The sequence below is a fragment of the Malaclemys terrapin genome, chromosome 11, assembly GCF_027887155.1.
Source record: "Malaclemys terrapin pileata isolate rMalTer1 chromosome 11, rMalTer1.hap1, whole genome shotgun sequence".
In the NCBI taxonomy this organism is placed as follows: domain Eukaryota; kingdom Metazoa; phylum Chordata; order Testudines; family Emydidae; genus Malaclemys; species Malaclemys terrapin.
The window spans coordinates 43,297,006-43,319,534 of record NC_071515.1 but is presented as its reverse complement, the minus strand read 5'-3'; the positions used below and the strand labels follow the sequence as shown (position 1 = coordinate 43,319,534).

At 38.2% G+C, this 22,529-nt stretch overlaps 1 protein-coding gene across 2 annotated transcripts in view; it reads right to left on the bottom strand.

Moving 5' to 3' along the window:
• STK39 (serine/threonine kinase 39) overlaps nucleotides 1-22,529 on the bottom strand; it is a 160,463-nt gene that overhangs the window by 91,201 nt on the left and 46,733 nt on the right. For both annotated transcript variants that reach the window (XM_054043774.1, XM_054043776.1), the window contains exons 3-8: nucleotides 18,143-18,251; nucleotides 16,480-16,621; nucleotides 13,274-13,329; nucleotides 6,400-6,509; nucleotides 6,206-6,307; nucleotides 2,583-2,716 (exon numbers count right to left, since the gene is read on the bottom strand). In XM_054043774.1, coding sequence (XP_053899749.1) covers nucleotides 2,583-2,716; nucleotides 6,206-6,307; nucleotides 6,400-6,509; nucleotides 13,274-13,329; nucleotides 16,480-16,621; nucleotides 18,143-18,251 — 653 coding nt within the window. The remainder of the gene's footprint in view (nucleotides 1-2,582; nucleotides 2,717-6,205; nucleotides 6,308-6,399; nucleotides 6,510-13,273; nucleotides 13,330-16,479; nucleotides 16,622-18,142; nucleotides 18,252-22,529) is intronic.

Below are 22,529 nucleotides of genomic sequence, written 5' to 3'. Positions count from 1 at the left end.
CCAGGGGAGTTGTATTTCAGGTATCTGATGTTCCTGTTCTTCATTACAGACTGGGCTCAATTTCCCATGATGCACCACTGTCCCCTTGTTAGTGAGGGGAGGTGGTACATCATGGGAATCCCTGGCCAGGGTGCATTATAGGAGATGTATTCTAGCTGGGAAGCATATCCCCAGTCCCTTCTATGGGCAATGAGGGAACTAAACCACAAATCCCATGAGCACCGTGGTGGCATATCTGAATCAGAGTATTTTGGTCTTTGGGCATTCAGTTTTTTCAATGGAGGGATGGAAAGAAAAATTCTAACTTTGCACAAAAAACAGACACTTTCTCACAAATTAATGTTTAATTTTCAATGGAAGAGTGGACTTTCAACAGAAAAATAAGTTCTATCATCCCTATTGCAGAGGATAAAGAGGACTGAACAAAAACCAAAACAAAGCCCAATTAATGCCTCACTGCATTTGTCTATGAGTGGTTAAAATGTAAGAAGAACCTACAGTAATTCAGGAAGGAGGTCACAAGGGCTTGTCTCCACACAGAAGTTGCACGGGTTTAAGAAAAGATGTGATTATAACCCAATGTAGATGGAGTGTCCAACAAAGCTGCAAATTCTATGTTGATTAAAAGCTTGCTTAGCTTGTTAATTTGCCACTCTTATTTGATGTGGTATAAGGGTTTGAAGAGAAAGGGAAGAAGAGACCAGGAAGAAAGATTTTATTATTTAAGTAAGCCCAGTTCACATGCTCCACACATGGGAAAGAGAGAGAGAGAGAGAGAGAGAGAGAGCGCGAGCACGCGCGCGCTCCTGCCATCAAGGAGACTACTATCCAATTTAGCAATAGACAACTTTTCACATCCAGTGTATCCACAACACTTGGATATGTGAAGAGGTGACACACCTAGAAGCTTCCTTTTCAATATTGGCAAACTAATGGAAGCTTTAAAAGAAAAAACTGAAAGATCCGTTGTAGTCAGAGCTAACAGCAGGAAGCCAGACCTGGGCACTAGCACTGTAGTTTAGTTTTACACTAAAAAAGCAGAAAGTCACCAGGAATGTTAATACCCTGAGGGTCACACACTGGTATGCTTAATGCAGAACAGCTAACCTTGGGAACTGCACTGCGAGGAATCAAGTGTTTGCAGCAGATACTACCACATAGAGAGAGACAGGGAAAACTACTGCAACTGCTAACTTCCTAGGGACAATCATATTTATGCACCAGTTTAATCATGCCCCGAAAAGATTTGGCCATTTCTACAATAATTTGTAACCATAATAAAAGTTGTTTTTCCAGAACATGTTTCAATCTAAAGAAAACACTAAAATCTATTTAAGCAGTCTGCAAGTTGTAGGACTATGCTTAAAGCATAACCAGACTCTGGGGACTTAAAGTTAATGAGACAGACTATAAAGGTCTGGGGAATTTGAAGATACACAAATGATCCCCTGAGCCAAGAGGACGAATTCTGAGAGGTTCTGGGAAATTAAAAAAGAAGGTCTCTTGTTTGCACTTATTATTTCTTAACTATTCTTGATCTATCTATTATCTCTGCTCTCAGTTCCTAAGCCTTATTATTCGGACCATATTTACCCTGATTCCCATCAGGCTAAGTCTGACTCACAACTATATTACTCTAATTTTACACTATTGTAACATCACTAAACTCAAATTACACCATGAAAATAAGGCAAGAGAGCAGTGAGTCAGGTGACTCAGACAAGGAGAATTGTTTCGTACCACTAGCACTGTAACTTCTAAAACAGATAAGTGATTTATTAAATACACTAAGAAAACATGTTAATTACAGAATGTGCCTCCCACAGAGTCCAAGCAAGAGAAACATACAGAATGGGTTTACATAGAAATAACTATCAAAAGGATAATGGGAGACATCATTGTGGGACTTTACCAACAGTTTTGGAACAAAGAGTGTAATTATCTGGAGTATTTCAGTCACAAAAATAGAGCAGAAATATATGATTCAGAATAAAACAGAAGAAAGAGGGAATATATAATTTTCAAGTTAGCTCAGAGCCATTCAGTTGTTTACACTATTTATCTTCAACATAAAAAACACCTTAACCCTCTCGAGATAATCTTGTCACACAGCACAAATGACAATGTAGAGTTAGAAATAAGCTCATCTCAGAAAAAAGAAGGCCAACAGCATTTTCTGGTTTAGGCTCAAGCAGTCAGTATTTTCAGACTGTAAAAGCTCAGCTTGATCAGCATGGTCATAATCTTGAACATGGGTTTGCAAGAAGTAGTGGGGGGGGGGTTGTTTCAAATTAGAGACTGTAAGCTCTTCAGGGTAGGGACCATGGTTTTTCAAAACGTTCAAGAAATGTTTTGTGCGATAGAATTAGAATATTTGGATACTAGTACACTAAGTCAATTATCAAGCTTCAACAATTTGGTTAACAGCAAACTCTCCCCAAACCAAAGACCTAATATTTAGGAAACTCAAGGATTTTCCAAATCAATATTTAAGAAAAAAATCTGTAACAAGGATATTTAAAGTAAAGTAGTCTTCACTGAATTTTGGACTAATTCCATTTTACACAACAAAAAAGCCATACCTTTTGGAAGGGTCTTTTTGAAGACATAGTGAAATTAGTTTTCTAAAGGATTTGCCATACTTTTTCATCATTTCTTTGTCCTCTACACCTGTCTCTAAAGTGGGAGGGTCATTTTGCAATGTCAGCATTAACACCTATAGTAAAACCAAAAGGTGACATGGTAAGTGTCTCAGTGAAATTACAAACACAATAGTAGATGAAGTAGGATACAAATATTCCACAAAACATAGAATATTCATGTTTAAAAACACTTTGAGGCATCACACAGTGCTTATCAGGGTAATAAATTATACATTACTCTCACATTTATGGGGTTCATTCACTTATCAGACCTTCACTTTGCTCCATCTATTTCGGATACTGTGTGATGTTCAGACATACTATGAAACCCACTTCTTAGTTTTGAGTTGGTGGTCTTCAGAACTAATTTAACAGTCCTGAAAACCACAATGCTCCAGTCTATCATAAGATTCCAAAAGAAACAGAAAAGCCATTCTAAAAAGAATGAAAAAAAGTTGAGTGGCAAATCAGGGATGGCATAGGTTTTTGCAAAGGCTGACAGGCAATACTCAACCAAGTTCTCCCCCCACCTGTAACCAAGCCTATGGCACATCACTCACAATGCCACACATCTGACCTTGGAGGACATATAGATAGCATATAGCTAAAGCCATCAATTTGTGAAGACAAAGGTCTGGAAGTATCCCTAGGATGGTCTTGCTCCCAGATAAGTTGCATCTGGACACCTTGTAAAAGTTACAGAAGGCAGAGAGAATTGTTTCTATATTATTCTGCAAGTGACCTGTGCTAAAATATTTACATAGGAAGTTTGTTGTTGGTAGCTATGCATACGGGAAAAGCCTGGGATGGAAAAGGGGGTGAGGGAAAAGAGGAAGCAATTTATCTTTGAAGGATGAGGCCATACAACTTGGATCAGCTTGTTTTAACTCCAGGAATGGATAATGAAGAACTTGATCAAATAGCAGGCAGAGAAATAGGGGGGGGGAAGGAAATGTAATAGGGGAGCTAACAAAATATGAAAACCAAGAAAACTACCTGGAATTAGCAGAAACACATGAATAGAAAAGTTCATTACCAGAGAGAAGTGCATTATAAACATCAAAACATGGACTACTTGAACAGAAATTTAATACAAAAGGTAACAAAGGTCAGGCTCAGCTAATGAGGTTTTTCATATACTGTAATGGACTTTTATGTTGTATCAGTACTTTAATGAGAGAGTTTCACTAAAATGAAAGTTGTTTAGTTAAAAAAAATCAAACTCTTAACACGAGCCTCATAAATACATAAATCTGCACTAACACGTACAGCCACATGTAAGCATTCTCACAAAACCCTCTTAGACCAATGACGAGTATACTTGACAAGAGAATAAAAGACAATTTACTATTCACCAAGGAGACAAGGGGGAAAAACAAAAACAAAAAAAACCCAGCAGTACTGCAAAATACTGAAAGGTTTCTGCCAGGCCTTCACATCAGATTAGTCAGTTTAATTCTGGTAAAATGAGAGAAGAGTCATAATAGTGAAGTTGCTACAAGCAATCAACTAGTGTTTACAGAGAGTTTTAAAAAAAAAAAAAAAAGGCAAAAAAACTGGGGGAAAAAAACACCACATTCCTCTTTTGAAATGCCATGGTACTCTAACTCTTGTAACACTTTGGATAGAAATTTTTCAGTCTGAGAGGGCTGTGTAGGAATACTGCTATGTACAACAGTTGCTGTAATTTAAGCATATTAAAAACAAATGAAATGAAATTATAGAGTTTCTCTAAGTTCAGAACATTAACATTTAAGAATTTAAAAAGTAATTTAGCAATTTTAAAAGGAGAATATGAAACAGCAGTAACTACCTCAGTTTTCATCTGAGAAATGTTTCTTTTTAAAATGTTCCCTACTAAAATTCACCCTAAAATGTTTCCCAGAAAAGCAAAGATCAAGCTAACTTCACGACTTCTTAATCTTTTGACGTAAAGCTCAGGGATGGTAATGCTATTTAATAAAATGGGAAATGACTGCCCATGAAGGAGTACTACAGAAAGGGATCTGACGGTCATAGTGGATCACAAGCTAAATATGAGTCAACAGTATAAACACTGTTGCAAGAAAAGAAAACACCATTCTGGGGATGTATTACCACGAGTATTGTAAGCAAGAGACAAGAAGTAATTCTTCCAGTCTACTCTGCGCTGATTGGGCCCCAACTGGAGTATTGTGTCCAGTTCTGGGCGCCATGTTTCAGGAAAGATGTGGACAAATTGGTGAAAGTCCAGAGAAGAGCAACAAAAATGATTAATGATCTAGAAAACATGACCTATGAGGTAAGATTGAAAAAATTGGGTTTGTTTAGTCCGGAGAAGAGACGACTGAGAGGGGACATGATAACAGTTTTCAAGTACATAAAAGGTTGTTTTAAGGAGGAGGGAGAAAAATTATCATCAACCTCTGAGAGCAGGACAAGAAGAAATGGGCATAAATTGCAGCAAGGGTGATTTAGGTTGGACATTAAGAAAAACTAACTAACGGTCAGGGTGGTTAAGCACTGAAATGAATTGCTCAGGGAGGCTGTGGAATCTCCAGAGCAGGTTGGACAAACACCTGTCAAGGACGTTCTAGATAATACTTAGTCCTGCCATGAGTGCAGGGGACTGGACTAAATGACCCCTCGAGGTCCCTTCCAGTCCTATGATTCTCTGAATGAAAGGTAGTGGAGAATGTGTGTCAGAGCAGCCCTCAATTGCTCAATTTAAGATTATTTTTAGTGAACTCTAAAGTCAGCACATAAAATCTTATTTTTGGCAAATGTAACGTCAGTTATTGCAGCTTTCTGCCATTTTTGAGAATAATACATTTGCAATTCTATACCGTCATTCATTTGAAGACTTCAGAGTGCTTTACATGCCCTGAACCTTACAAAGGCCCCCCATCTTCCTAATTTTACAATTGACCAAGTATGATCAGAAAAGTGACTAAAAACGGCACCCTTCTACTTCCATCAGATCCACACTCGAGGAAGTGACTCTGAACACACCAATTACTTTAGTATCAACATGCTTCCAAGATTAAACTACTTTTTCCTGTTATTAGCACTGAAGACCCAACAGAGCTAGGGAAAAGCAATGTGAATCCTCTTCCGGTCGCACCTCAACCTAACTTCTGGTTGGAGAATCTGTTACTAGTGATAACGTGCAAGCCAAAAAATGCAGAGTTTGACCTTTACATACCAGCTGTGCCCAAAGGGCTGCAAGTTGTAGAGAAAAATATATTACTTTAGATCAGATTTTGTTCAGATCATAAGTCAGAGAGGCGCTACCACATGGAGCTCTACAATGACAGAGCCACTTTTCAGATAACTGCGCATGACAACTTGCTCATAGTCATGCAGAAACAGAGCAAGAAACAATACAGGAATCCCATCTTCCAGTTCTATGGTCTGGACAATCTTGCCTCCCCCATTTAATCTATGCAAGACTGTTTTTTAATAAGCTAAAAGTAGAGCAATCCCAAGTGATTAAAAGAGAAATGCTAGAAATTTCCTCAATGTAAAGACCTGAATGTTACTTATGCAACACTAAATTATACATAATTTCCAAGGATAATTACTTTCATAGGAGGATATTTGTGGTAAGGTGCAGCTCCTGTTGCTAATTCAATGGCAGTTATTCCAAAACTCCACATATCGGCCTTGAAATCATAACCTCTCACCTATTGCAGGACAAAAAAAGAAGTTTTAGTGTGGTGTTTTAAAATGTAAATCATCATAAGATACAAGTGCATTTAATTAGTCATAAAGATACCTGTTCCATGACTTCAGGTGCCATCCAACATGGGGTACCAACAAAGGTTTTTCTTACTTTGTTACGGGTAACATCGCCTCCTGTTGCTAAAAATGCACTAACACCAAAATCTGGAACACACATTTAAAAAATAAATAAATAAAAATTAAAAATTCACCCTTTTCCCCATACCAAAGCTAAACAGAAAATATAAATATATTTTTTTAAATGGAGTCCAATTATAAAATCTTTTGTATAACTAAATTTAGCTGAAGAGTTATCTTTTCACAGCTGGCAAAACTACACAAAAATGTTAGACACGCAGAACAACAGCCTTATCTTCCTCAGTTCACAGTCTTCTGTTAAGGTCATCTTAATAGACATCAGGTTAAAAAACAAACACATGACACACCATCAACCTGGGGAACTTATTGCCATGGGATGTTGTGAAGGACAGAAGTATAACTGAGTTTAAAAAAAAAGAACTGGATAAGTCTATCAATGGCAATTTAGCCAAGATGGTCAGGGACACATGCTCCAGCTGGTTCCTAAACCTCCAAACTGCCAGTAGATGGGACTGGACAACATTTTGAGATCACTCAAAATTTCCCGTTATGTTCATTCCCTCTGAAGCATCTGGCACTATCCACTATCAGAAGACAGGATACTGGGCTAGATGGACCATTGGTCTAACCCCGTTTGGCTGTTCTTATCTTAAAAAGACTGCAGTATTTCCAACTGGCCCAGTAATTCTGGCATTTATGAAGAGTACTAGATTACATTCCATTTGCCTCAAAGGGAATTGAACCACCAAGTTTTCAAATTCGTATTATTTTCTGATCATTGTACCCACTTCTAAGGTTCCTTACTTTTTCTGAGCTTGTTGATGTTTGGTAAGGATTTCTTCCTGGTCTTGTTCATTTTTAATAAAATTTAAAAACAAAAAAAGAAAAGAAGAAGTGTGCAAAGTCCTCTGGAGACCACAGCAAAGAGGAGAATTAAAATCATAAATGAAGTAAGGCAACATGGGCAATAAAAAGTTATATTCTTGGTCAGGAACCAGCAACAAAACAAAAACATGATTGTTTCTGCTGTATTGTTCAGTCTTTTTCCCTACAAGAATTTGGGATTTTTATATTATCTGTACAGTTTGTGAAATCAGTGCAAAATTTGATGTTCTTATGCTGGACTGCAGAGTTCTGTATCTTAATATACCCTGCAATTAGACACCATATTTGAACAGAGAACATTAAAGGGCTTGTTGCTGCTAAGAACACAGCCTCTTATGCATTCCCCTTTTTAAATAAGCAATTCTTGCTTGTCCTAAAATTGATTCATAGGACTTGAATGCACTCCTTAATTTAAGAGTTAACTCACACTTGAGCCCAGTCTTATCAGCATGTGGCTGTGCATTTTTGTGCTTTCACAACAGCATAACTCAAGTAGGTCTTTGAGACATTACAGAACCAAACCTGGACCCACTCACATTCATTTCCCCACTGACCTTGATGGGGATCAGTATTTAGGATTTTACCTTTGGTTTAAAATGGAATTAAGAGTTTGGTGATTGATACTTTGTCATTAATCTCCACAAAGCCATTATCAAGTGTCCTGCCAGTAAGTGCATTACAAGTAGATTGTCTTTTTTGGTTCCCTCCTATATCTCTACACACAGAAAAAACAATGCATTTAAGTTTGCCATCTAAATATGTTTTCAGGGACCTGACCTGCAACTTGTTTGGTAAGGATTAAAGGAAGATCCTTGAGAATCTGGGCCTGCTGCATGAAGCACTTTTGTTTTATATAAAACATTGTAGGTTAGGAGTTGCTGCTTTGGGACTTGTCAATATTCTGTAATGGGTAACGTCTTCTAAACACGGTCCTTCTGTCTAACCAGGCAATTCTGCACTGAGTACTGAAATATGAAGAACGATGTTATTTTATTAACTAGTTATCTATATTTCAGTTCTAGTTTACTCGTTAACTCACTTCATGAAAAGTTATCCAGACGAGAGACGGTTGTAGTTTTGTTTTTCAGGCCACATTTGTTTTATCTCCAAGCCTGTGCACCACCTTTTAAAAGTTTTATTTTATTTATATGCACCTATTTGTATTTACTGCCTCTTGTTATTAATACATATTTTATATTTTGCAATGTACTACAAATGGCAAAGGCAAGAGACAAAATACCCAGAATCAAAAGCTTCATAATAATCACCCAAATACTGCCCAATAGATAAGTGTATTTTCTGTATTTTATGTCTTCACAGATATGAATGACTTTCAAATGCATATTAAACTAGCAGGAGACTGCAGTGTTTGACAAGTCATATATAGATGAGGAACAAGAAGAACAGAAGTCATAACAAAAAGCATTCCTTCACTGAATAGCTTTGTATCTCAGTAACAGATCCTTCAAAACATACCGTTTGTTTACTCAAAGGTTCAGAGAGGTTTAACTTCCCCTGTCCTAACCCAATAATGTGCCTTTAGCGTTGACATTTTCCTGTATTGTTAGACCACTTAACCAAATGGGAAAAGGGAAGTGGACAAAACTGAAGAAGTTAGATAGCAAACTGTTACACATTCATGGTAAGAGACAGTAACAATGTACAAGCAGCTGCCAAGGAAGAGAAGTTAACTATTGGTGTTTATGAAGCTTCTTAAGAGCCTTGCAAGTGGAAAGAATGGTGGGACTGAGACAGCCTCACACATACAGTGAGTTAATACACTAGTGGCAAGGTTTTCCAAAAGTATTTAAGTGACTTAACCCATTTTCAAAAGCAGCATATGCATGGATGACCCCAAGTCTCACTGAGTACAGTGCAGGGAGAAAGTCAACAGGCATTAAGCTCACGTACCCAAGTCACTTTGGAGAGAGAGACATACTTGGGAGCTTTTGAAATGTTTATTCTGGGAAAAAAATAGATTGAACGTGATCTGTGTCACACAGGAAAATAGTTCAGCAATCTCAATCTAATGCTTCATAAACAGTTGCCCACATGGCACAATTTGCCAGCCTTAAGTCATGAGATCTCAGGACTAGAATAGCAGGAGTGACAGAGGTCAGGACTGAGATGGATTGGTAAGAAAGACAGGTTTGTGTGTACTATGCTCATATGTGCTATCACATGCACTAGACAAGATTTTTGCTTAAAAGGGAAAGGTCTTTCATCAAGTTTCAGGATTTTCCTTTAGAAGAACATAACCTTCTGATTAAAGTTAGAAAGCAAGAGGCAAACCTACTTTACACTCCTCCTTGCAAATAAAAAAAAGGATTTGTTAGACATTTTTATTATATAGTAGATGGCGGGAGAGAGTCACCTGTACTAAATCAGTACTTGCCAACTTTTACTACACACTATGGTATCCAAGATATCTCAATTTTTCCCCTGGATTGAGAGGAGGTTACTCTGTAGTAAAATGCTGGTGAATGTAGGTGTGATGGTGTCCGTTATACCCAGAGCTCTAAACTATGTTGTTTTGGCTGAAGTCTCCTCTAAAATCAAAGTTAGGTGCCAAGTTTTAAACCTTTTCTTTCTAATAAAGATGGAGACCTTCACAAAACTCTGCATGACCGAGCTACTTTCCCAGGTTTAAAACTAAGATTAATACTGAACAGGGCCTAAACGTGCCTTTGTTTTGAAAATTTTGAAAAGAGGCAGCCTCAAAAGCATCTGAAAAAGGTCTGGTTAAACACAATCTGTTCTGTGGTCATTCATAGCCACATCAATGAACAGTGGAAGAACTGCCTGGTGAAATTTAAGGGTTTTGCACCCACAGCTACATATGAAATGGAAATGAAAGACCTTCTCCCTAGATTACTAAAGCTGCATGCTCTTTAAGATAACAGAACTGTCACTTATACTGACTAAAGTAAAAACTTTACCAAATAACCCATACCTTCTTTCAGTTCCCTCTCAGTCTCCAATTGTGATAGCAAGAGAGGATTGTTCATTACTGTGTGCTCCTTCTCTCGACTTGGTTTTCTGTTCCTTCACTTAGTTCATGGCTTTTTTATATTCTCTAGGCAAGTCAAGCTTAGAAAGCTGAAACGTCGATGAAGTACCAATTATCTCTTGCACAAGATGTTACAATCTTATTGGTATTTAATAGGCTATAGGACTGTGGGCCAGTAATGATTTTAGAATCATTTAGTTAAAAGTAGGCTGAAAAACTTTCTATTCACTACAAAGGAGAAGTGAAAGAGTTTTTTGTTTTTGTTTTTTTTAATTCCAAACCACACAACAAAAGGTTTGCTACATTCCCCCTAGCCAACTCTGTTCCGCTACCCCAGGGTCTCTGGCTAGACGTCACTTTCCTGCACTTCAATTTCTTTGAAGATTCTAGTGGACTGAGCCTACTTAAATATTTAACACCCTATTAAGTCCATATAGACTCGGTTTCTCATTTGTCATACACAATGCCAATATTTGTCAGCACTTTGCAAAAAGCGAGAATATTGAAGGGCAATTGCACTTTCAAATACCATTCTTTACAAAATTTAACATTAAACAATAAACCATTTTGTCTTTGTATATTTCTCATTTTGAGCTGACCTTTATTATGCAAAGCCACCCATACTGTGGCCAGGAATGAATCCTTTAATTATAGTAATCAGAGGTGTAATTGTTAACAAAGGGAGGCATAAAAAGTGTTCAATGAAATGCGATTTTTGATTGTGTCCTTTTATGACTTTAAAAGAAAAAAATACATACAAACTGAAAATATAGAGCACCCACAAAGTTGAAAAAAATAGAAGATTTTTTTTAAATAGATTGTAAAAAAAAAATCAAAATTGATGACTCTCAACCTCTTAAATGTTTTCATCTTGCATATCTACTTTCATTTATTTATTGCTGGATTTACAACAAATCACATTATAGGAACTGCCCAAACCAGCAAGGACTCACAAAGACAGTTCAGATTCAATTATTCTCCCCAGGTGAAGATGTGGAATAGCCTTCTAGCTAGAAAGTGTGCCATAAAAACCACATGCCACAGGATACATGCCATATGTCCACACAGTCATGGAGTTTCCTTAATTCTGGATGTACTGCAGGACTTTGCAGCACGGTAAAGGGACTTACTCACTGAGAAGAACAGGAGTACTTGTGGCACCTTAGAGACTAACAAATTTATTAGAGCATAAGCTTTCGTGGACTACAGCCCACTTCTTCGGATGCATAAGATATGCATCCGAAGAAGTGGGCTGTAGTCCACGAAAGCTTATGCTCTAATAAATTTGTTAGTCTCTAAGGTGCCACAAGTACTCCTGTTCTTCTTTTTGCGGATACAGACTAACACGGCTGTTACTCTGAAACTTACTCACTGAGAGTAATGCCAAGGACAGGAAGGGATAGAACTGATCACAGGGATTCTCACAAGAGCAAGAAGAAGCAATGTACTGTCCAAAGAGACATATGGTAATCCTGGCAAGAAACACAGTATTACTCATGAGAGGGACTGCATGACCTTCATAGGATCAAAAGTATAATCAGAGTATCCAAAAGTTAACAAATCAGTTGAGACCACTTTTTCAAAAAAAAAAAAAAAAAAAAAAAAAAAAAAAAAATCTAATGCAATCATGTGGATGGAGTTTGGGGTAATTCCTTTATAAAAACGAGTGGATCTCAAATACTTGAACTAGTGTTTTAGAAAAGTCACAGTTTCTCAGCAAGTGCCTGATATGTCCTACACTTGAAGCCATGTGATTTCAGGTACAGCTATAAGTCTGCCCTATTATTTTCTTTGATTTCAATTTAACATTAATAGAAAAAGCCACAGAAGACTTAATAACCCATTAGTTTTAATATTAGGGGGGTTTTTTTTGGGGGGGGGGGAAGGGGAGGAGAGGAGGTCAAACCTCCACATGTTACTTCTATTTAATTCAAAGGAGATTTCTGCTCACAAACTGAAAACTTAACATTTTTCTGATTAGTGACTTGCTCTTGACATCTAATCTACTAATAGCTTCTGCTCTGTTCAGGATCCGAAGAAGTGGGCTGTTGTCCACGAAAGCTTATGCTCTAATAAATTTGTTAGTCTCTAAGGTGCCACAAGTACTCCTGTTCTTCTTTTTGCTCTGTTCAGTGTTATTTCAATGCCCTTGTAGACTTCTATTTAAAAAGAAATAATCAAACGAACAAAAAACCATGCAAAAAGTCATGTGGACAACCCATGATATGTTCAAAGCTTCTTCTAAACCTATGCAGCCTAGTGGCTAGCAATCATGAGAATTAATTTATTTGGTTGATAGACAACTACTAAGACGACCACCATGTTTTATAACCTGATCTTTAAGAGGCCTTAGAGATTACTGGAGTGTCCATCATGAAACAATGAGATGCCAAAAGTGGAAAGGGAGGCATCTTCTCTTAAACATCCCTCCACATATCTTCAAGAAGAATCTTGAGGCCAAGGTCACTGTATAACATCTCCATTGTATTTTAGTGTAGACTTTAAAGTCACCATGATGTATTAGAATAATTTACAGAAATACAATTCATGACATAAGGCAGAGGACAGCAACATGAATTGCTGAGTCTGGGTAACAAATTCTCCCATGCATGTGGATAGTTACAAGATGCTGGGGGAAAAGGAAATAGGTTTTTGGACACTGTTGCTATGGCTTGTAAGGCAAGTATGATATATGCTGCTCAGATGCTTTATTGTTGCTTTGGAGATCATGTAGTCTCAAACTGGGCTATTGCACCATATTTTTCATCTGACACCCCCACATTATGAAGTTGGTAGCCCAAGAGATACTACAGCATTTCCGGGGGGGGGGGGGGGGAGAAGAGGAAGAAGGAGAGGGGGAATCTCAAAAAGGGATCACTTAGCTTCATTTCCATTTCCCCTTGACTAACTGTTAGGCCTCAGTCATCATCATTACCTGCTATTTGTACTGAGCCATCTTCACCCAAAAGGATATTGCCAGCTTTCAAATCCCTATAATGCACAAAAAGAGAGTTAACTTTCTGAATAAGTTTCATAATGTGTGATTATAGCTATTGTAAAGAAAGCTTCATAAGAAAAATGTAAAATTAGTAAAAGGTTCAACCACTCAAAACATGTTGATTATCTGATCTGAAACTAGTTAGCAAAGATGCTCCATTGACGTTTAAAATAAAAGGGGGGGGGGGAGAAATGGAGGGACACAATTTTGTTAGCTTATATAAAAGCAAAATAGACGTGCAAAACTGAGCTTGCATTCTTTCAGAGTCTAATGCCAGAAGGACCCATTTAGGTCTATGTCCAGTGTATGAGATATAAAATTTCACTCAAATACCCCTATATTGAGCCCAGTGACTTTAGACCAAAGCATTTCAGTCCTCATGAGATTAAACTGTTGCAGGCCACAGGCAGAGAACAGGAGAGCAACAACAGAGAAGTGATTAGGTGAGAGAGACCCAAATGATGCTAGCAGGCAAGCCCATGCTGCAGCAGAAGGCAAAAAAACTCCAAAGTTCCTGCCAATTTGACTTGAGGGAAAATTCCTTCCCAATCCCAACTGTGGAGATCAGTTTAACCCTGACCATGAGAGAAAGACACACCAGCCATTCATTTAAGAGAAGACTGCTCTGTACAACCTCAAAAGCACCAGTCTACCCCATCTCCAGCTGGGGCCAATCTCCGATGCTTCAGAGGACGGCAGGAAAAAAAAAAAAAAAAAAAAACACCCCAGAACACATCTAGCTAGTTGTGCATCAGGAAAAAAATTCCTTCCTGACTCATGCAGGCAACTGGCTGGAGCACGAGTCATTATCTTAATGCAGAACTGCAATAATTATGAGTTTGAGGCAAGGTGGGCAATCCTATTCTCCCCAGGGCCCACGAAGGAAGGGGATAGGCGGATTCACACATTCCAAAGCCAGAAGAGACTAAGGAGGCAATCCAGCCCAACTCCCCTGCACAGTCCGTAGAGTTTCCCCCAGAAACTGGATTAAATCATATTTTTAGAAAGAAATCTAGTCTTAAATACTCCAAGTGACAGCAAATCCACCACCTCTCCTGGGTAAGCTGTTCCCTTGCAGCTAGGAAATTGTGTCTTACCAGTAAGAACACAAGCCAAATCCATTTTGAATGGAAACTAAGGGCCCAAATTCAGCTTTGATGTAAATGGACACAACTCCAATGACCTCAAGGAAACTGCACCTTAACAGCAGAGGTTGGCCCTAGATGTCTCCATCCTAACGATCCAATGAAACTTTTCAAAATTCTACAGTGAGGAGCTGCCCTACTTGCACCAATAATTTAAAGAAATAAAACTGCTTTCTTTAATCTTCTGTAAAATGCTCTAACCAAATTTATGGGACGAGATTAAATAGTTTACTGCAAATTTACACCTGACTAACGTGCTGCATAGGTGGTTTATAAAGGTAGTTAGATGGGCTGTAATACTTTGGTCTCATTTTGGTTATTGGGGTTAATGTAGCTGGTGTTGGTGGCCTGTGATATACAGGAGGTCACACTAGATCAATAACTCAGTCCTACAAAGACATCTACTCATGCTTCATGTTGAATTCAGTGACTTTATTCAGACATCTAGTGGCACTATTCATATGCTTAAAAATAAAAACAAAAGCATGAGCATAAGTCTTCATAGGATCGGGCATTTTTTAAATGACAGATTTATACCCATTTAAACTGCACAGAATACATGTTCCTTTCAATAACCATAAAGTAAAAAAATTAAGAATTTGAGTAGTCAGTCTTCCTAGGATCTACTGAACAGAATTAGCATCTGCTGTCATTGACTAACTCTTCACTCATTGATATATTTTAATAGGGAAGCAAGTGGTGGTGAAGGGAAAAACAAAAACACACTAGCCATTTTGGAAGCAGCAACTCCAGTTGTTTAATTTAGTGTCTACTAGGGAAAATCAGTGACAACCCATTTGGGCAAGAAGAATGTAAAAGATTCTACTGTAAACAATGCTTCCATGCTGCTGCTGTATGATTTAAGAGAATTATTTCTCAACTCTGTTTTGTAATGAGACAGACAAATAGCTCTTCTCCAGCTTCTTATGCACCATTACAAAAAGAGCTGAGAAAAATCTCTTCCTAATCCAGAGGACATGGTGAGCATTAGACGGTAATGACTCTTCCTCTGTTAGCATGGGCAACAAATTAAGGTTTGTGGCACATCCTTTGAAGGTCTAGATTGGAAACATGGGTTCTAGGTGAGGAAAATATATGTCTTAATTTGACAAGAGGGGGCTTATTTGTAAAAAGCAGTTTGAAGATGAAACATGCTACGTAAGTGCAAGAAACTAATATTGCATTGGGCCTGTGCTGTACCGTTTTAGGGCATTTGTTTACAGTATTAATTTAATCACCTTTTGAAAGCAAACAATTAAAAAAATAAAGGCACTACTGGATCAAGCAAAGAAACTGTTGAAAGTCTCATCCTTAAAGCCAACTTTGTCTTAACCAACAATACTCATGAGGTCAACATATAGTGCTTCTGACACCAAAACTCCAAGTCATGGAAATAACTGGTACAGTATATCACTATAGCAGTCATATAGAGTAGCCTGAGTGAATAGAAGAAATATAAAATTACATGTGATCTACACCTTAGGAGTCAGTGGGGAAAGTAGATGAAAAGTGGGCATTTACTAAGATACAATTTTTTTTGTTTTGTTTTGTTTTTAAAACAAGTACAAAGGTGTTCATGGGTCCTTCAAAGTAGGTTTATACTAAGTCAGAGGAAAACACACACCAAAAACTAAGCATTGATTCATAGCTATGAAGGCACAGATATTCACTGGGGGCCCAAATCAGGCCTCTATCGTGCTATGCACCATGCAAATATAACAAAAAGAGGGTCAAAGCCCCGAAGAGCTTGCAATTTATGTAGAAGAGGAGACAGAACAGTTGGATATAGACACACAGTACAAGATAACAATGATAAGCCAGACAAGGTATACCAGTTGCCTAAACAGTGCTATCTGCCACCAAGAATTATTGAACATAGTCCTTTAATACTTGGAGAAAAGCATCAATTAACCAATCTATTAGGATTGACCAGTGTCAGCCATAGTGAAGACTATTAATGCAAATTAAGAATACAATTCACTGTATACATTCTCCTACCTGTGAATTTGCCCATTCCTGTGTAGATAATCTAAGCCTTCCAAAACTTCTTTAAGAATTGTTGCTATGATAGATTCTTCAAGGACACCATTCCTGTGTTCCCCTCTGTTGATGATATACTTTATTATATCCAGCATTGAACCTAAATTGAAAAGCGGGATTTCCATGGGGGCGGGGTGAAGGGGAGGGAAAACAAGTCAGAAACAATCTGTTTGAGAAGTCTTACCACAGTGATTACTGAGCTATAGAGACCAGATTTTCTGATCTCTATTAGTTTCTACATTTTAATATTTACACTTCTTTACTCCTATTAAGCTATTCTGCTCCAACTTAAAAAAAAAAAAAATCTTTGTATGCTCACACAGAGACCCTCAACTATCAGCTGTTTGAATAAAGTGCACAGATTGCTCAAAAAAAAAAAAATCATTTGGTTTAAAAAAAAGCTAACATTCAACTTTCTGCTTACTTGTTTATTATCCTACTGTTGTTTACATTTCAATATCATTGAAAGTTTACACAAACACTTTACAAAACAGACTAGACCATGCTTTCTGCCCTCAGGAGTTTCCATCCAAGGTCCCAATTCTTCACTCAGATCCATGTGGGCCAAATCCCATGCCTACAGAAATCCAGTTGCAGAACTGGATATGAAAACTGTGCATAGTAATGAAAAGTATTCTAAGTAGAGCACTGCGTCCTTGGCAACATGCACTGTGATGTATCACGTTTCAAAACAAAGTTTTTGTTTTTAATTAAAATGTCAACAGTTTTCAATAGCGACATTGTCTTTTCAGCTAAGCATTTCCTGACAGTAACTAGCTAGAGTATTAATGATCATTTGGCTTCATTTTCTGTCCTTAGCTGCTCTAGCTAGTCATTAACTGTTGGCCAACAAAGATATTTCGTATTATCGCTTAATGTTTTCTGCATTTCAATGAAGCCCAAGTAACAAACTGTTATTTTAGGCAGATTTTCCATATTTATTTTCTGACCGTAGAAGTGCACTAGTCAACTGCTGCCATCAGAACAGATCTTGGCAATCTTGTGTTACATTTAGTAACACAAGATGATATAGTAAGTTATTTGCCAGCAAGGAAAAATTTGGTTTCCCAACTGCAAACACATGGAGTTTTCGGTCTTTTCCCCTCCCAGAGATGACTATGATTACGTTTTCATATTGTCCACAATAATCATGCAAGCTGTGGGAATCTTTTTAAACATCCAGTCCAAAAATAATAATAAATAATAATAATAATACAGCGGAGAAGACAGACAACTTTTGCTACAGGCCTAATAGGCATGAAATAGTGTTGGTCCTTCTCTTGGTAAGGGACAGGATGAGGGAAAAATGACCTGCAGTGGTTTGTTTACTCTTATTTTAGATAAGTAAATGAATGTAATGCTCAAGAAAAAAATGACAATAGAACTGATTAGATCTGGCAAAAGTGCATGTTTACTCACATAGCCTGAATAATGTACATTAAAAGAGCAGCATCCCTGTTATGCCATTGAGCCAGTGTGTTCCTCTACTACTTCTTCCCCACAAAAGGAGGTATTTGGACTGGATGCATTAGTACAAAGAATGTACATATGCAAATGACATCATACATCATCTTGAAGTTAAACAAGCTCAAGAAAAAAAAAAAAAAATCCAGGAACTTACCTCCACTTAGTAACTTCATAACCAGCCAGAGTTCATCCTTAACCACAAAAGACGTGTAATAGGTCACTATATTGGGATGATTGCATTGGCTCATAGCTTGAATTTCTTTCTATAAGAAAAGCAAAACAGGACAGTCTGGAAAGACAGCAGTTCTATTTTGCTATAACCATCATTTTTATGTTATTAATAACTTCCCAAGTGAAATATGAGAATAGAATAGTTTACACACACGTTTACGATTTACATAAACCTTGAGCAACAGAACCAGTTTTGAAGATGGGGAATATTAAAGGGAGGCTGGCCAGGAGATTGATGCAACTCTTTTCTTCTGGAGGGAGGGAATTGTCAGAGTCATGATCCCACAGGGAGCGATGGTGGACAATCTACAAGGGTAGAAGGCATGGGAGTAGATCAAGAGAAAAACAGGTTTGGCATGCAAGTTGGAATTAAAAGGAGAGAACAAACCTGCTGTAGAATAATGAGCCTGTACCTTCCCTGTTTTTTCTCAAAAGGCCCTTGGCAGCACAGGAACAGAGAAAACTGATTAAGGAAACTCTAGGATTGGAAAATGCAGTAGACAGAGAGGAAGAGTGGTGAAAGGGGAGTAAAGTGTGGGGCTCAAGGTAGAGACCACATAGCCAAGTGAGTGGAGGAAGCCGGCTCACAGCTAAAGAAAAAAGGCAAAGGAAATGATTTAGTAAACAAGTACACCATCAGCAGTCACCACATGATGTGGCCAGAAGCAGCAGCAGCACTACCAAGTCATACAGTCTGCAATAGGTTGCAAGGAAGACTGTTGCCTTCATGAATGTGTACAACTTTCTTAAGACCCAGACCTCCTTTTCCAAGGTTATTTCCTTATTTTTAACTTAACATTTTAAGAGTATTTCTTACAGTGCCTCCCAGACAGTTAACAGAAATAGCTCCTATGTGTCTTTAAAAAGCAAGAAAGTGTAGTTTCTAGCTTACATCTGGTTTCCACACTTTATTTGAGTCAGCATGAAGGCCTCTAATGGTATGTCTACTCTGCAACGTAAGCCCCTGTTTGAGCCCAGGCTCAAACCTAATCCCTCCCTTGCGTCCACACTGCAACTGCACTAACTCAGGACTTGGACCCAAGGTCCCGGGACCCTGCAGGACTAGAGCGTCCGAGCTCAAGCCTAGCCAGGATCCAGAGTCTGAGCCTTATTACTTTGTAGCGTAGACACAGCCCCGTTTAATTTGTGCCCCATGAGTCATCTGGATGTATCCCACAATTCCATGGGACAACTTGCTTAATCTTCTATCCCAAAAACCTGCAATCCACTCTATTGAAAACAGAAGCCACCACCCACCCCATAGTGATTAGCAGCAACTTAGGTCAGCATTAACCCATTCTCTTCTAATCACAGATCTGCAAGCATACTATCAGAGAGCCTCCTGGGTTTGCAAAGAGTTTGGCAGGCTGCTCAAACTTTCTGTAACTTGAAGGGCAGGCACCATGGTCCTAGGGCTAGAGTGGCCACATTTGGGAAATGGACGCTAGGGATAGCATATCTGGGAAATGGTACTTTATAGTGCATAGACCAGAGTCAGTGTGGATGCCAGAGCCCTAAATTCAAGCATGGGTTAGAAAAGTCTTAACATAGGATTTAAATACAGTCACTGTTGACAGTCAAGTCCAGGGTTCCCTAACATGGTTAGGCTGACTCAAGTCCCACTAGCCCTGGGCTTACATTGCAGTGTACACATACCCTAAAAGGAAGAGAAAAAAAAATGGCCAAGTTATTCTCACCACATTTAATTATACGTCAGAATAATAAGAGGGATTTAAATCACAGCAGTCTTAGATGAGATGTTAAGCCAAGGTCCTGAACAAACATGATTTATTAATAATCTCATTGTACTTTTTTGTATAGTCAGGGTCTTAACCCAGCTGTCCACATCAAGCTGCAATACCGCAAGTCACATTATGACTCAAATTTAACTTGCAGTCTCAATTGAACAATATTTTTTTGTTCACGCTTGTATACTGCTGCTTCATGCTGTAAAACAGCTGCTGGTGTCTCTCAGAGGTACCTGCATGTCACTGTTGGGCAAAATTTACTCCATATGTTTACAAAGGGTATGCAAGGTGTAATTGTTTAAAAAGATCGTTAAGATACTTTAAAGCATAAAAAAAAATAAAAAGGATTTAAGGATTAAAAGACTCCAGTTGTCCATTATGCTACAGTTAGCTGGTGATTTAACAACCACCCACTAAGCAAGCACCTCCACAAGTCATTTAGCTCAATATCAGTTAATTGCCTAAAAATCTTGTATTGCAGAAGGATGGGAATTTCAATTGCAAAAGATTTCAGAGCCTAAGATCTACAAATAGCAGTTATTTGGCTGAGGCGCAAAGTTTGCTTGTAGTGGGGAGGTTCACCTAATGGGATATCAACAACTTTGAAAAAAGTGCATAAAACCTCATTTTAAACCACCTTCGGTAGAATACTTAGAAGGATTAAGAGGATGAGCAAAAGGATTTTTAATTTTTGTTCAAATCTGCTTACCAAGTGCTTTTCACAGCATTGAGTCTAAATGGGTAAATATTTTTCTTGTTTCTACAGGTCTCCCATGCAAACACTCGAGGGTTTTGGTGGTTTTGTTTTGTTTTGAAATAATATGACTAAAGCTACAAAAATTGGCAGAGAGGACTCAGAGCAGGTGTTATAATTGAAGGTACTTTTAAACTTGTTTAATAGATTGGTTTCCAGATGGTTGTGTCCCTTTTGTTAGAGATCCTCTTTTTATAGGTTTGTCCTAATGCCACAGAAGTCGATTGGATAACTATATATTTATTCAGATAGAGCCACTCTATTCTATCAGGCAAATGATCTAAGCTCCAGAATGAGTACAAGAGAGTTTCCATTAACTGGGCGTAATGACTCTGCTACGATAGCTAGTAGCCAGGTAAGAATACAGAAGTGCAAAACAAACAGCAAGCTGACCCTATATATTAAAAGTAGTTCAAACCCATGTGTACTCAAGAAATTGTAGGAGTTTCTCTTCTTCCTTGCAAGCACAGCGATATGCAGAAATTAAGCGGAAAAAAAAAAAAAAAAAAAAAAAAAAAACCCACACACAGCACACACATACCCCACACACAGCACACATACCCCGCCCCCATAAAAATAGGTCTCAACTTTAGAATTTATTATCAAGTCATGATGAATAGCTATGGGGTCGAGGCAGTCATTGGTAGCCCCATTTTATAAATTGTAAAATCAGATGTCTATTTTATTAGAATAATGGCTAACAAGAGTCATAGTAACATTAAATGTTACTATTTTAGAAGAAATCTATCTATCTAGCCTTCGCCATAGAATCTGAGCACCTAATTCATTAATAGATTTCATCACCACAAACACTTGTGTGAGAGATAGCAAGTACCCCATGAGCACAGGGTAGATCAGATGACTTGTCCTAGGTCACACAGGTAATCTGTGGCAGAAAAGGGAACTGAATCCAGATCGGAGTCCAGTGACTCCTCCAGTAGACCATCCTTCTTCACTTCACAGAATCATTATGGAGCCAAAGTTTGACTTCCCTTGTAGCATTTGGTAAGAACTTTATTTGGGAATATTCTTCTTATTCAAAACAGTAATGGCAACTTTCACTATATTTAAAACAAGGAGTCTGGTGGCAGCTTAAAAACTAAAAGATTTATTTGGGCATAAGCTTTCGTGGGTAAAAAAACCTCACTTCTTCAGATGCATGAGGTAACTCCCTTCTCTTCATGTGTCAGTATGCCTGCACCTGTAATTTTCACTCCATGCATCTGAAGAAGTGGGTTTTTAATCCACAGAAGTTTATGTCCAAATAAATTGGTTAATATGGCATTTAATATGCCTATAGAAATTTTGTTTCCCTGGCTGAGACTGAAGGCTGGTCTACACTTAAAACTTAGGTTGACATAGCTACCATTGCTCAGGGGTGAGCGCTGTAGCTATGCCAACCTAACCCCAAATGCAGACACAGCTAGGTCAATGTAAGAATGTGTTTGGTTGACCTAGCTATTGTCACTCGGAGAGCTGCAGTTCCTACAGTGATGGGAAAAAAAAAAAAAACACTTTTCCATCCCTGTAGGGTGTGTCTATGCTACAGGGTTATGGCGGCACAGCTATGGTGCCGTAGCTGTGCTTCTATAGTCCTTATAGTGTAGATGTTGCCTGAGTTGATGAAGACAAGGACCCCCTGGCACTGACATTTGGTAGCAAACAGCTGGATTCACAGGGTAGACGACAATTCTGCAGACACCAGCAGTGACATAAGATCTCTATTTGCACATCAAGTTACTGAAGTCTTTTTCTAAAATGCAGCAGCTTAAGATTGTTAATTGAGCTCACTTTGCAAAATGAAGCGG